The sequence below is a fragment of the Podospora bellae-mahoneyi genome (assembly GCF_035222275.1).
Source record: "Podospora bellae-mahoneyi strain CBS 112042 chromosome 1 map unlocalized CBS112042p_1, whole genome shotgun sequence".
NCBI lineage: Eukaryota > Fungi > Ascomycota > Sordariomycetes > Sordariales > Podosporaceae > Podospora > Podospora bellae-mahoneyi.
The window spans coordinates 7,267,152-7,280,492 of record NW_026946359.1 but is presented as its reverse complement, the minus strand read 5'-3'; the positions used below and the strand labels follow the sequence as shown (position 1 = coordinate 7,280,492).

Here is a 13,341-nt window from a genome sequence, read left to right as displayed (position 1 = left end):
CAAAGGAGTGGACGCGAGTGCCAATGACAGTGTGACCTTCTTTCCTAGATGGCAGCCCAATGCCGGCCATGGAAACATCTTGAAACCAGTATCGCGGGTTTCTTTTTTTTTTCTTTTTCTTTTAGAAGCAAAGAAAGGAAAATACCGAGTACCTTGCGTTTAGTTGAGCTCAACTCTGCGCTTGCAACCTGGTGGGGGCCGCCGGCCTGAGTCACACACCGGCCGGCGGGATCCTCGCTTATATTGTCGTTGGTGCTAAAGTTGTATAAGTCAACAGTGCACAGCCGTTGAACCTACCACTACAAATACCTACCTCAACCCAGCAGCGTCTGCTCACCACCATCAAACCTTCTTCAGACTTCAGCAACAGAAAACACATCAACTACAATGGGACGGCGCGGACGGGACACCTACCCATGGGACCGGTACGAGTGCGACTGGTGCATGATGCAATTGAATTGGGGTGGACGACCGTGTTACGTCCGCCAATTCCACCATCCTGGGTCACGGAGCCATCGCAAGGAGTATTGGGAGTCGGTCCGCGCAGAAAACGCAGCCAAGAGGAGTAAGACCTTGCCTAGAGCTTCCAGAAGGGCTATGATGGCGGCGGCGGCGGCGGCAGCGACGGCAATCGAAAACAAGGACAGCAACGAGGGGGACAAACCTGATCAGAACACCCCAGTGGAGGCCGATGCCACAACAACGCAGACAAAGACGGCGACAGAAGAGCTAGACGCACCAGCATTGCCCGCTGGATCAGAGGTCACGTCAAAGCCGAGACATCACCAGGATGAGGTGAAAAAACCATCACAAAAGCGACAGCCAAAAGCCATCACCGGACCCAAAAGAATCATCGATGAAGGCGTCACTCTTGCCTTCGACGACGACGACGACGTGGCAAGGATACACGCTGCCAACCGAAAAGCCTGGCCACGTGGTCCGATGCCCATCGCAGCTGATGCTACCGTTGAGGACTGGGAAGTCGCAGAGCTTGTCCGCCAGGGACTTATCGGTCCCGAGGACCTTCAGGTGAATTATGGCGGCTTTGGGGATGAGGCCTGCCTATATACTATTCAGGTTGTGGACACGATGAAGAAAGGGAGAAGAGGGAAAGGCCGTCGGCGACAAGGGGTTCACGTTAAGGATCTTGCGGCCCTGGACGCGGAGTCGGAGTGGTCTCATCTTGACGATGAAGTCTATGCTCAGTTCCTGAGTGATGGGGAGAGTAGTCTGGCGGACTGGAGCGAGCTGTCGTTTGTGTGTGTAGAATCTTAAAGCAAACGATGGACAATTCTCAAAATCAAACACTCTGTTAAACTGCCAATCTAGAATAAGAGAACCTATACAGAGCCCCCTATTTATCTTACCAACACTCCCCACTTAATATAGAATTTAGCTATGTTACAAAGTATAATCATTAAAGGTTAAAAGGTATTTATTAGGCTCTAAAAGAAAGTTAAAAGTTGAAAGATGGTTAAAAGATATTGAAAAGATGGTTAAAAGGCCTTCAAAGATAATTCAAAGGCACTTAAAGGTAATTTAAAGGCTGTTAAAAATAATGTAAAGGTCTTTGAAGATAATATAAAGGCTTTTTAAAATTATTCGAATACTTAATATTATTCTTGAGAGCTTTTAATTAGATAATAGGAAGGGTAAGTAAAGTAGGTAAGGACGGGGGATACTAATAACATAATCAAGGGGCTGTCCGTGTAAATGTTCTCTCTCGAGAATGATGCTAAGTGTTGCACTCGGTAATAAATATCGCCAGAACTGCTTCACCCACCAACGATCTAAGATCTCACTGAAGCCTCCTCCTCCTTCCGAACCAAAATGTCTACCTAACTGACCGCAAGGTCCATCGAACAGAACAAAGCCATGCAAATTAAAAGCCTGTCACCCTCTCTCTGACAAATATCACAACCAGGAACTGGCCCTCTCCACTTCAGGCAATCCTCCTCGGTTCGCCCGTCCAATCATTGGCGCGAAGGTCGAGGACGGTATGTCCTCGTCGACACCAAACAACTTTTGATAGTTGCACCATTTTTCTTTCTCGCTCCGCTTGTACAACAATGGCTCTGATTACCAACCAACATATCACAACACCCTTTGCAGCTGGACATGGAACATGAACACAAAGAAACGGCTGGGTCCCAAGGTCTGCTCCAAACTGCCTTGACCACATTTTCCGCAAATATATCACGTCAAACACGCCATCAACGCCTCGAACATCTATCGACAGATCTAATCTATTGCTCAGTTGGTCATAACGATCAAATCTATCTACTAATTTTTTATTCTATACAAAGGAAATATGTGTGCTGATGAGCTTGAATATCCTCCACTTCCTTCTTGTCTTTGTCGATACAATTCAGGTCCGTCCTCCTTCTCAAATACGTATTATCTGTCCACCGCCCAACAAACAACAAAAAGACTCCGTATGACCTCCAGCTCTAGCCCTCTGAAATTCCTCATCACGCCACCGAGAACAAAACAAGATACCCTCTTTTTGAAACGCCGAGTCGTATGCAATCATGTCACAGCCGCCAACTCCCCACATGCGAATGCTCAACCATCTAGACACCATCCAGCATCCATGATATCGCAATAGGCAGGCCTAGTAGCCTTGCCTGCACCCCCAACTGAACGTCCAAACTCCAAACTCCCCCTCTCCCGAGGATGTAGGTCTAGTAACCTTGCCTCCCCTCTCAAACCATCAACCCCAACCCCAACGAACTCCTCGAACTCCTATCGCGACCCCAACCTTCAAAATCAAACCTCGTTGCCCTAACCGGCGTAGGCGACAACATCTCCTTCGTCTTCCTCGCGCAAAAAATAGGTGGCTCATCCGGTGCCATCGACCGTCTTCTCAAAACCACCGACCGTGAAAGTCGAGGCGGTTCCGAAACAGGACTCACCATTGGATACGTCCACCCTCGATGCGCAGGATCAGTGCCTTGTGGGAACATCTCCTCCCCTTGTTCATCCTCATCCATCATCTCAGGTTCCATCATCAGGGGCCCCGCCTCCAACAGCAAGAACCCGTTCACCGTATTGCTGCTTGAATGACCTGCCCAAGTGCGACCCAAACGGGGACCTGGGAAGGGAGCAGGGGAACGGGATCTCGTTGTCGGTGCAGGCGGGCGCCCGATAGGAGCGAGACCAAAATGACTTCTAGCTCCGTGTGGTGGGAGCAGTGAGGGGGAAGTCTCTCGCGGTGGGCAGCTGTCGAGGAGCAGTAACCTTGATGGACCACCGTGGTGGAAAGGTCGATTGTGGTGGCCCATGTCGTCGTCGTCGTCGTCGTCGTCGTCGGAGTAGATTTCATTGTCTGAAGGATATGGAGACTCCCAGTCGGAAGCACGGCCACGCCAAATATCGCATAGCTCCGTGACCACAGACTTGGGGCCCTGATCCATATTTCCTACAGCCAACCGGGCGGGCATTGTTCGGCGCCGGTGGGGCATAGAACGGGTACGCTCACGCTCACGCTCCTCGTGGCGTCGTCGCTCCTCTTGCTCTCGTTCGAGTCGTTGTCGCTCTTCAAACTCTCTCTGTATTCGTTGGCGTTCCATCTCCCGTGCTCTTTCTCTGCTCAAGCCCCTCTCCATCTCCAACTCTCGAGCTCTCTGCAGAGCTCGTTCCTTTTCCAACATCCTTTCTCTTTCTCTCTCTTGTTCCTCCTCCCACTCCCTATCTCTCTTCAACTCTTCATCCATCTGCCACTGGTCCCCCATGAATGAAGACTGCCTAGACGGTCTCGAAAAAGTGTTGTCCGCAAACTTGGACTCGTTGTGTGGTGTATCATGTTCACTCTCGTCATCGCTGTCGTACTGAAGGTCTTGCTGTGCTGGTTGCTGAGGTGGTTGTCCCGGTGGGTGATGGAAACCTGGGTTAAGCGGCCACGATGACGAACATTGTGGCTGATGCTCCGTCCAGGCTGAACTGCGAGTAATGTTTTTGGGTATTTGGTTACTTGAGCCATGATGTGTTTGGCGTGGGAATGGCGGCCCAGTGTCTTCCACCTCGGAGACCTGGTCGCGGTCCCCATGGTTGCCGATGAGCTTCTTGGGTGGTGTTGTGCCAAGGGGGTGCTCGCCCTCCGCACTTTGCATGGCTGCAAGATGATGTCGACGGTGCGAAGATCGTTTGGGGGAAGGTCTCGCCGCTTTGTCCGGAGATGCGGTCGAAAAGCGCCTGGCTGGGGGTGATCTGCCTCTCGCAGAAGACGTCGGCGAGGAGCGCTCTTCGGTGTCGACCGCACGTTTGGCATCGGATGTGGAGAACCTTCGGGGAGCCTTGTGCTCTCTCAAAAGGATGGTTGGCCTAGTAGCCTGCTCGGGGTACTCCTCAATGTACGGAGATGGAGACCTTTTGGAGTGACTCTTCTTGGTAGCGCTCTTCTTCTTGACCTTGCGACTCTTTTCCTGGCTCTCCGGGGTGGGCTGTGGAATGGGTTCAGGAGTTGGCGACTTGGGCTCAGGCGTAGGAGGGGATTTTGGCCTCGTCGGATGGCTCCTGTGGAATCCGTCGTTCTCAGAGTCGGTGTCTAACTCAAAGACGGTTTCTTCGCCGACATCTTCGTCAGCGGCAGGCGTGTGTAAAGTTGCTCCACATACGCACTTGTAGCAGCGGGGTTTTGCCTTAGGTGATCTCTTCCTCCTTGGACTCCTGGCCTTCACGGTCTTCTTGTCGGAAGGGGGCGAGGGCTTGCGGTTGTCCTGGTAGACATAATCGACGCCCTCGCTATCACCTGAATCCCATTCTGTAGTTGTAGTGATATTGGGATCGTCCTGCGTCGGTGTTCTGCTGTTGTTGGTGTTGCCCATTTTGCCTGATCTTCTCTTGCAGCGCAGTAGCCACTACCTTGGGGACGGTGAAAAGGTATTCAAACATTGATGATAGCTGTGAAGGAGAACTGAAAAATGATGCTGACCAAAATTGTGTCAAGAAGCAGAAGGAAAAACAAAAGAAAAAGTGGAATGAATGGCGACTCTCAGATATATCGTTCTGCCAAAAAAGCAGAACGATACTGAAGCCCGAGTGGCAAGGCTTTGGTTGAGAAACTGGGAGCAGATGCCCATCGAGTAATAAGGCACCACACATGATATGTTGAGCGGCTTGGGCCAAGATAATGCAGTGCAATGCTTCTCGTGGCAGAACTCCAAGGCATGAAGCTGTGTGTATTGGCAGGGCGAGCGATGCCCAAAAAGCAGAGCTGCCAACCTGCATCAGCTGGCAGCTACGTGGTGAGCTGGAACACGCACCTTCACAACTGTCTTCAACCAGCCTGGGAAGAAACGATTGGCTGTGAGTTTACATAATTGCATGTATGCTGCATCATCTTACCTTAGCCGGAGAACCAACACAGGGACATGCCAGCCGGATTAACAACGTGGACCGGCCCGGCAGATTATCAGCGCACGGCGTCAGTGCCGACTGGGTCAACAGAACTCACATATGTGCAAAACGTTAGGATAGGACGGTGGAAAGCGACGAATTGAAGAGCTGATATTTAAAGCCATGTTTGATGTCGCTTCCTGCGCTTTCCCCCATTTTGGCCTAAAAAGTTGTCCAGTTTTGCTGCCCAATGCCAGAGCTTGCTTTGCTTTCCCCAACCTACCTTACCTGGCCTCTCCAGTGAAACCATGCCCCGAACTCCTGAAAAATGCACTTTTCTATCTTATCTCTCGTCTTATACCTACATGGCCTACCTTGAGAGGCAAGGCACAGCTCATCACAACAACAAGCCAGCTGTCATAATGAACCTGTTCAGTCGATTTGGTTGCCCTCGGGATCCCACGTGCCAATGTAAATATACGGAGCGGGAGGCAGGTCTGGAGTACGAGGTGGTTCATCGTAGGGCCCGTAGGCACGTCTACGACCGGAACCGGATCGAGGAGGATATTGACGGCCGCGCTTACTGCTGGGCGCAACATACGGAGACGACCCCGCGTCGACAATCTCGATTTCTTCATTTCTCGGGTCTTCATTTCCCGGGCCACGGTAGCTATGAGAGCTGCGACGGGGGGGCTCTTCGTATTGCCTAGTCGAAGATCGGTTGCGACGGTGAGATTCAGATGGCGGGTGCTCATAATGAGAAGAAGAAGAAGAAGAAGAAGGGGGATATCGGTAACCAGAAGAGGAGGGTGGATACCTCGACTTTCTTTCACGTCCCATCCTTTCGAAGCGCTGTCTCATATCCTCGGTCTCGTCGGGTTCAACAGTGACATAGTCGGCATGAGCATCATGGCTGTACTGGTAACTGCTGGGATGTCCCTGGGGGGCATAGCTAGAAAAGCGACGAGGCTCCTCGGCATACCTGTTGGAGGACCTGCTTCTGCGATGCGAGGAGGGCTCTTCAGGGTATCTGGCAGTTGATCTACTGCGGTGTCGAGAGGAAGGTTCCTCCGGTGGCGCTGTATACTCATAGTGATGAGTGGTCCTGGGACGGCTGCCATGGTGAGATGACGGTTCCTCGGGATTCCTAGATCTGCTCCGGCGACGGGATGAGGACTCATGGCGAGATGAACCTTTATGGCTCCTCTCTCGAGAGTAAAGTGTACCCCCAGGCAAGTCAACTTCCACCGTTCCCAAGTGATTCGCGCATCGTGGATTGTGGCAAGCGAATGAGCTCTTGTGGGCATCAAGACAAGCAAACTTGCAGTTGTACCCGCAGTCGACACAAGTGATGGTTCTGTAATAATCTTCCCGGCTATACGACATTGCTGTGCTGGCTTCGAATCATATATCGGAGCTTTGATGGTGATGAGGCGCTGATCAGCATATTACGATCAAAAAGAAAGATGTAACGATCCTCTAAGTGGATTACTGCGCTGGCCTTTCCAGATTTTAATCCTCATTAGATTTCTTTATCTTCCTACATGGCTTCGAGATGCTTCAAAATGGCATTGTCGAGCCTTTGGCGATCCTGCAGAACCGCCCACGAAGTCATCACGAACCATCCTTTGTACTCTACCCAAAAATAGGGTATGGTCCGCTCTATGACAAAGAGCCATAACCCTCTCAGTTCGGACTCACCACCGCACCCTGCTCTTTGTACTTTATCCCACGCATTGCAGGCAGGTTCCAGGGCAGGCTTGGCACACGACGGACCTCTTAAGTTCAGTAGATGTATTGTGCGAGCTCCAACAAAAGAAACCATGAGATAGATTGAACTGTTAAAAGAAATACCGTCCTAGCACTCGATCATCACTGCCCCCTCTTCGCTCTCTTCCTCACGGACAGTTCCTGAGGTTCGGTGGACAGATCCCGCTCTACCTCGACAATCTCGCTGGAGCTCTGTCCGCCTTCATCATCGGTGGTTCCGGCAATGGAGTCCGCCTTTGTTCCCCTTCCTCCAAGTACCTCCTGCACGATGCGCTTCCCCTCGTCTATCTCGCCATTGGTCGCCCCACATGCCATGCACTTCCATTTTCCAATCTCAGCCAATGATTTCGTTCCTGGTGGTGCCTGGCCGTTGACAAGCCGGCACTTCGCGCAGATCAAGACAATCCTGTTCTTGGCGGCCGTCTCGTCTTCCCCCAACAAGGTGTCCAGAATGCGATCGTACCAGTGCGGCTCGGGAGGAGGGGCCATCGTGGCAGGTGGATGCTGTAGGAACGGCGGGGGAGCTCTCCCTTCAAAAGCATTGGGCGCGAACTCGGCCGCTTCACTGATCATGGGGCTGGGAGACCGTTGGCTTGATGCTCCATATACTGAACTTGGCACCCTAGAGTGTGGTGCAGGTGCACCGGCACTGGACTCTGGACGGCGCTGGATGTTTGCTGTGGGCGGGGGCGGCAGTCCCGTACGAGCATGATGCCTGGGTTGTGGCTGTTCTTTGACAGCGCCAGCGCCTTCGTCTTCCTCCTCCTCGGACGTCTTCTTCTTGCTCTTCTTCTGTTTGTTGTCGGAGCCGCCGTACTTCTCGAGCAGCTCGAGCGTCGAATCGTACTTGGTAGCATCCTTTAGTTTCTGGATGGTTTTGGCGCGTTCAGTCTGATACTCCTTGAGGCGCGCAGTGAGCCTCTCGATTCGGTAATCAAAGAAAATGGTCGTAATCGAGCGGACCAGCGAAATCAAGACCGGCCCTCCCGCCATGCCCGTCCACTCCCATGCCCCCATGTCCTTGTAACCAACCACCAGCATCAAGACAATCGCATAAACAAGGTAGGCGAAACCGATGTAAAGTGTACCCAGCACCTTGATCCGTCGGGCTTTCGCGCGGGATTGATCGAGGCGAGTTTGGGTTACCGTTATTTTGGTCGAAAGAGTCGAGAGCGCCTTTTCAAAAGACGCGGGGGAAGAGTCGTCTCTCTGTGCAAATAAATACAATGTCAGTCAGTAAGCAAACGGCGCAGGGAAGCAAGGCTACACTAACCCCCCATGGCCAGAGCGAAACCATAGTGAATAAGAGGAAAAGTCGCCAATAACTGTGCTATATAGCCGTGATGGTGGTAACGTCGTGTCTGTATTGCTGTCGTCGGGACTACGTTTGCGCGAAAGGGGTAGGTAGAGTGTGGGATGTGGAAATTATTGTTTCAGCAGAGAGTGTAAGAAGTGAAAAGAGATAACACTGGAAGAGTAAACCAAAAAAACAAAAACCGTTGAGAATAGCGTCGGCCTCGACAGCAAAGACTCCGCCAGCAAGAATTTTGTCGCGGCAAGGCTGCTTGGATGTCAAGCTTGTGTTCGCATCGCCCACCTGAGGCTGTCAGCTGCGAACTTGCGATGGAAAGATGACAGCACTGGGAAAGGAGCTCCAGCGCTAGACTTTCAAGGGTGCTGTGGAGAGCTCGCGCACGGTGACCTCATCCCCCGATAAAAGAATACCCCGGTCATCTCTCTGCATACCAGCCTGGCAGTAACTACGGAGTATGACCTCCGAGATTGGCATAATCGCTCCATCTTCTCTAACTTCACCTTTTCTCACGGTCTTCTCCACGTCTATGCTCGTATCAACCTTATTGTCGCTGGGCTGGGAGGCTGGCAGACAAATGCCCAACATTTGTGGAAAGACGCAAATATCTCTGTATGCCGCATAACGGCTTACCCACAAAAACAAGATGCCGCCGGCAATCCCAACTTCCCGACGACCCCTGCGCGGCCTAAAAAATCCCGGGGGGTTGTCAGGGCGCTCTTGGCAGGCTGCGAACTGCTGCTGAAAGCTGGCGCTGGCTGACAAGTGGCTCAACTTCAGAGTCGAAGGACGAAACAATCCGCTGTGGCATCAGAGGAACAAAATCATGCCCACGGCCGTTGAATGAAGTCCCATCCTCTTTTCTGGGGCTTTTGATTTCAAAACTTAGTCTCTTCTTTTCATTCCCTTGCCCTTTCCACCTACTCCATATTCCGCCCTGCGCACCAATTGTGACGACTAATCTCGACCTTTGTCTGTGCAGCCACAGGACAGCTTGACACCTTGGGCTCCCTTTCGTGTCTCCGCTGAGACAATTCTGCTGTGTTATCCTTTTTTTTGTGGCTGGTTTCTCCAGTCTTAACTCAATATGTTCCAGGTCAGTTGCAACATCCGCTCAAGACAACTAATTCCTCCTTCAACGGCCAAACCTGACAATGGAGCACCTGCAGAGACTGAAAGGAGCAATTGACCGGACCATCGCAGAGGAACAAGCTCGTCAACGTGCCTCTCTGGAGGCGCAACCGCAGGCTTCGGGGAGCGCTCCTGCGCGGAGGTCGCGCTCATCTAGTGGTGCGGGTACCCATTCTCCAGCTCGACGACCGCGCCCAACAGCGAAGCAGGGCCAGGATTCCGCCAGTCGAGAAGGGGGGGCCGCAAATCCCGATCCTGCCGTATTCGAGGCTGCCTTTACAATCGATGATACCGACGATACCGCAACGCCCTCGAGAGCCGCGACCCCAATGTCGACGGATCCAGAAAAGGCAAAGGAACTGGGGGTGATTCCCGAAAAGGGGGGCGAGGCTGCTTCGTCAAGAGCCATGTCTGAGAAGAGTGGGCAAAACGCAGACGCATCCTCGATCTCAGAGAAGAGGTCGATGGACTCCTCAACTGTGACTCTCGTCGCTTCCGAACTGCCGGCCGAGGTCCGCGCCAAGTTGAGGAAGCTCGAAAGGCTTGAAAAGGCCTATCCGGAATTGCTACGGTCCTACCGAATTGCGCATGGCAAAGTAATGCTGATCGAGCCCTTTGAGAAGACTTTGAAGGAAAACACCCCCTTGACTTCGATTGCCGAGCCTCAAGCTCTCGTAGAGTACCTGAATCAGGTGAACCTCAAGAGCGACATGGTGATGGAAGAGCTAAAGCGTGTTACTACCGAGAAGGATTCGCACAAAAAGAAGGCAGATGAGGCCGAGAAGCAATTGGCAGCTCTCAATGATGAACTTTCTAAAAAGATCACCGAGAACGACAAGGAGGTCTTTGCCCTCAAGGAGGAGATTGCTGCACTGAAGACCAACAAATCAACAAGCCCACCCGCTGAGAAGGAGAAGGGTTCCGAGATGGTCAAGGCTGGAGAGGCGTCCCAAGAAGGCGGCCAGGGCGAATCATTGTTCTCTTATGACACTGAGATCCCACAACTACAAGCAGAGGTGGAAAAGAAGACAGAGCAGATTGAGAAGCTCGAAACTGAGGTTCGCACTTTGAAGGAAGAGCTGTCCGTGGCCAAGGAGCACAGTGCCGGTCTGGTGGAGAGTCTTGAGACGGCTATGCAGGAACTTGGCGAAGCCAAGGATGCTGCCGCTTTAAAGAACTCATTTGAAGCACAACTCACTGCTAGGAATACCGAGATCACAACCTTGACAGAGCGCGCCAATACCGCCAGGGCCACGATCAAAGACCTCGAGAGGCAGGTGGAACAGGGCAAGCAGGCCATCAAGGAGAAGGAAGCGAAGCTTTCTTCCGCCTCGAACCGCAACAGGGACCTGGAGGAAGAGATGAAGACAATCACGGAAGCAAAGGAGAATCTCGATACCAAGATCCAGGAACTGAATTCTGAAATCCAGACACTGAAGAAGGCCAAGGCTCAGGATGAAGCCAAGATAGAAGAGTTGGACAAAAAGCTGAAGACTGCAGTGTCGGTTCCTATCTCAGCGCCTGTCCCTGCTGTTGCTGCTTCAGCCAGCACTCCGGCCCAACCTACACAGGGTGGTGGCAGGAAGAAGAACAACAAGAAAAAGAAGAAGGGCGGTGCCGGCGGCGGCGCGGCTGCTGCTGCTGCTGAACCCGCCCCCAGCGAAGCATCAGTTACTGAACAGCCTCCCTCTTCGCCACTGCTAGGGCCCTCCGCTGACGAGCTGCAAACCGAATTGACGCGCCTCCAAGAAGAGTTGGCCGAGAAGGACCAGCGAATCGAAAAACTATCGAAGCAGAGGAAGACGGAGGAAGATCTCCGTGAAGAAATTGAGAATCTCCAAGAGAACCTGATGACCATTGGCCACGACCATGTTGAGGCCAAGCAAAGGCTCAAGGAGCTCGAGGCTGAGAAGAGGGAGCTCAAGGAACGCATTGCGGAACTTGAGAAGGAGGTCGAGACCGCGGCCGCTGGTGCTCAGGTCAGCACCAAGCTTCAGGGCGAACACGAGTCGTTGAAGCAAGAGTTTGACGACCTGAAGATGAAGTCATCGACCTTGCAATCCGATTTGGCTGCCGCCCAGCAGCTTGCACAGACCAGATACAAGGACCTCACTGATCTTCGGGAGATGCTTCAGAAGGCTCAGCCGGAGCTTAAGAACCTCAGGCAGGAGTCTGCCCTGCTCAAGACAACCAAGGAGGAACTGGCAGCCAAGACGACTGAGTTGCGCAACCTTGAGAAGCGCGAGAGGGATCTCAAGACTGAGCTGGCCCGCGCTCAGCGTCTTGCGACCGATCGAGAGGCTGAGATCAAGACTCTGCACGAGAAGGTGGCCCAGGAGACAAATGCTAGGCTGAAGGTGGAGGACGAGCGTCGTGTTACCGGCCGCGACCTCCGTCGTTCAGAAGCTGAAAAGATCGAGATCTCGGCCAGGGAAGAGAAGGCATCCAGGGAACTGCAGCGCGTGCAAGAGGAGGCATCCAAGCTCCGCCCACGCGTCGGACAGCTTGAGGACGAACTCAACAGGTTAAGAAAGGAGCAAGCTACTCTCCGGGAAGAAGTCAAGGCAAAGACCAATCAGTACTCCAGCGCTCAAAGCCTCATCGGAAGCATGCGTGATGAGACTGCGGAACTACGCCTGCAGCTCAAGGAGAGCCAGTCTCAGGTCGAGAACCTGGAAGAGGAACTGACCGATACACGGAAGATGTTGGATGAACGCACTCGCGACACTGACACGATGCGGAAGCTCCTCGCCGGGGCTGACGAGCGTGCTGAGAGCAGGTTACATGAGATGCGCACCAAGATGGAGGCCGCCATCGAGGAGAGAGATCGCCTCGAAGATGAGTCGTCCTCCCTTGCTCGTCGCAAATCGCGGGAGACGGAGGAGCTCAAGCAAAAGGTGCGCGACCTGGAGCGGGAAGTGAAGGAACTTGCCAGCGAGAAAGACAGCCTCGAACGCGAGGAGCGCGAGTGGCGCCGTAGGAGGCAGGAGCTCGAGGCTATCGAGGAGAGGGCCGAGACGGAAGTGAGTGAGATGCGCACTACCGTCTCCAACCTCCGCTCCACTTTGGATGCATCGGAGCTGCAGGTGCGGGAGCACGAGAGGAAAGCGACGGAGTTGCGTCGGGCGCTGGACGATTACCGGTTAAGGTATGACAAGTTGAACAAGGAGGTCAAGACACTGCAGGCCAAGTTGTCGTCGGCTGCTGCGAACCCCAGTAGGACCTCGCAGGAATCGACTCGTTCCGGCAGCGTCAATGGAGCGGGTACCCCCGACGCCATGTACCTGAAGACGATTATGTTGCAGTTTTTGGAGCAGAAGGATAATAGGCTGAGGGCGCAGTTGGTACCTGTTCTTGGAAAGCTGCTCAAGTTTGATAAGTGAGTCTATTCTCGATTTTTGTTTAAGATGCCGATCGTTGTTGCTAACCGTTGGTTGCCGTAGGTCTGATGAGCAGAAGTGGCTCGCTGCTATCCAGCATATCAACAGCAGGTAGCCGCACTACGCACCTTTCTTTTCTCTTTGTACTTGTAGGTATACACAGTTGGTTATCTCGCCGGTCACACGCAACAGAGGGCGGGAGATGCCGAAAGGAATTGTAGGATAATGGAAAGGCCATGAGATCCATGGCTCGTTATGTGTCACATGGCCATATTTTTCACACACTGATATGTATCTGGCCCTTCCTGCCCCTGCCGGATACCACGGCAGGCAGATTCTGCGCCATACTGCCTGTTGCTTTGCCGAACAAACCTGCTGACCATTATTTGCATGTACGAAAGTGGAGAATAG

The 13,341-nt window shown here is 52.8% G+C and overlaps 4 protein-coding genes across 4 annotated transcripts; 2 read left to right on the top strand and 2 right to left on the bottom strand.

Annotated features, from left to right (window-relative positions):
• Positions 1–387: 387 nt before the first annotated feature.
• Positions 388–1,275, top strand: QC761_121330 (uncharacterized protein; the record flags this gene model as incomplete). Its single annotated transcript, XM_062875415.1, has 1 exon — positions 388–1,275. One exon carries the CDS (start codon positions 388–390, stop codon positions 1,273–1,275), a length of 888 nt encoding a protein of 295 aa, XP_062738672.1.
• A 1,430-nt stretch (positions 1,276–2,705) lies between these two features.
• Positions 2,706–5,064, bottom strand: QC761_121320 (uncharacterized protein; the record flags this gene model as incomplete). Its single annotated transcript, XM_062875414.1, has 2 exons — positions 4,621–5,064; positions 2,706–4,515 (listed from the first exon to the last, which is right to left on the bottom strand). The coding sequence occupies exons 1-2, from the start codon at positions 4,824–4,826 to the stop codon at positions 2,706–2,708; spliced, it is 2,016 nt and encodes a 671-aa protein (XP_062738671.1). The 5' UTR covers positions 4,827–5,064.
• Positions 5,065–5,481: 417 nt separating this feature from the next.
• On the bottom strand, positions 5,482–8,736 carry QC761_121310 (uncharacterized protein). The gene is made up of 2 exons (XM_062875413.1): positions 8,381–8,736; positions 5,482–8,316 (listed from the first exon to the last, which is right to left on the bottom strand). The coding sequence occupies exons 1-2, from the start codon at positions 8,402–8,404 to the stop codon at positions 7,210–7,212; spliced, it is 1,131 nt and encodes a 376-aa protein (XP_062738670.1). The 5' UTR covers positions 8,405–8,736; the 3' UTR covers positions 5,482–7,209.
• Positions 8,737–8,938: 202 nt separating this feature from the next.
• IMH1 (Golgin imh1) lies at positions 8,939–13,045 on the top strand (the record flags this gene model as incomplete). The annotated part of the gene is made up of 3 exons (XM_062875412.1): positions 8,939–9,515; positions 9,589–12,929; positions 12,994–13,045. Exons 1-3 carry the CDS (start codon positions 9,507–9,509, stop codon positions 13,043–13,045), a joined length of 3,402 nt encoding a protein of 1,133 aa, XP_062738669.1. The 5' UTR covers positions 8,939–9,506.
• Between the last annotated feature and the right edge of the window lie 296 nt (positions 13,046–13,341).

What these genes read in the sequence shown, in the direction of transcription:
- QC761_121310 (XM_062875413.1), bottom strand. Translation starts at nt 8,404, where the DNA reads ATGGTTTCGCTCTGGCCATGGGGG. An exon ending in TTTCGCTCTGGCCATGGGGG is followed by an intron (nt 8,317 to 8,380) that starts GTTAGTGTAGCC and finishes TTATTTGCACAG; the next exon opens with AGAGACGACTCTTCCCCCGC.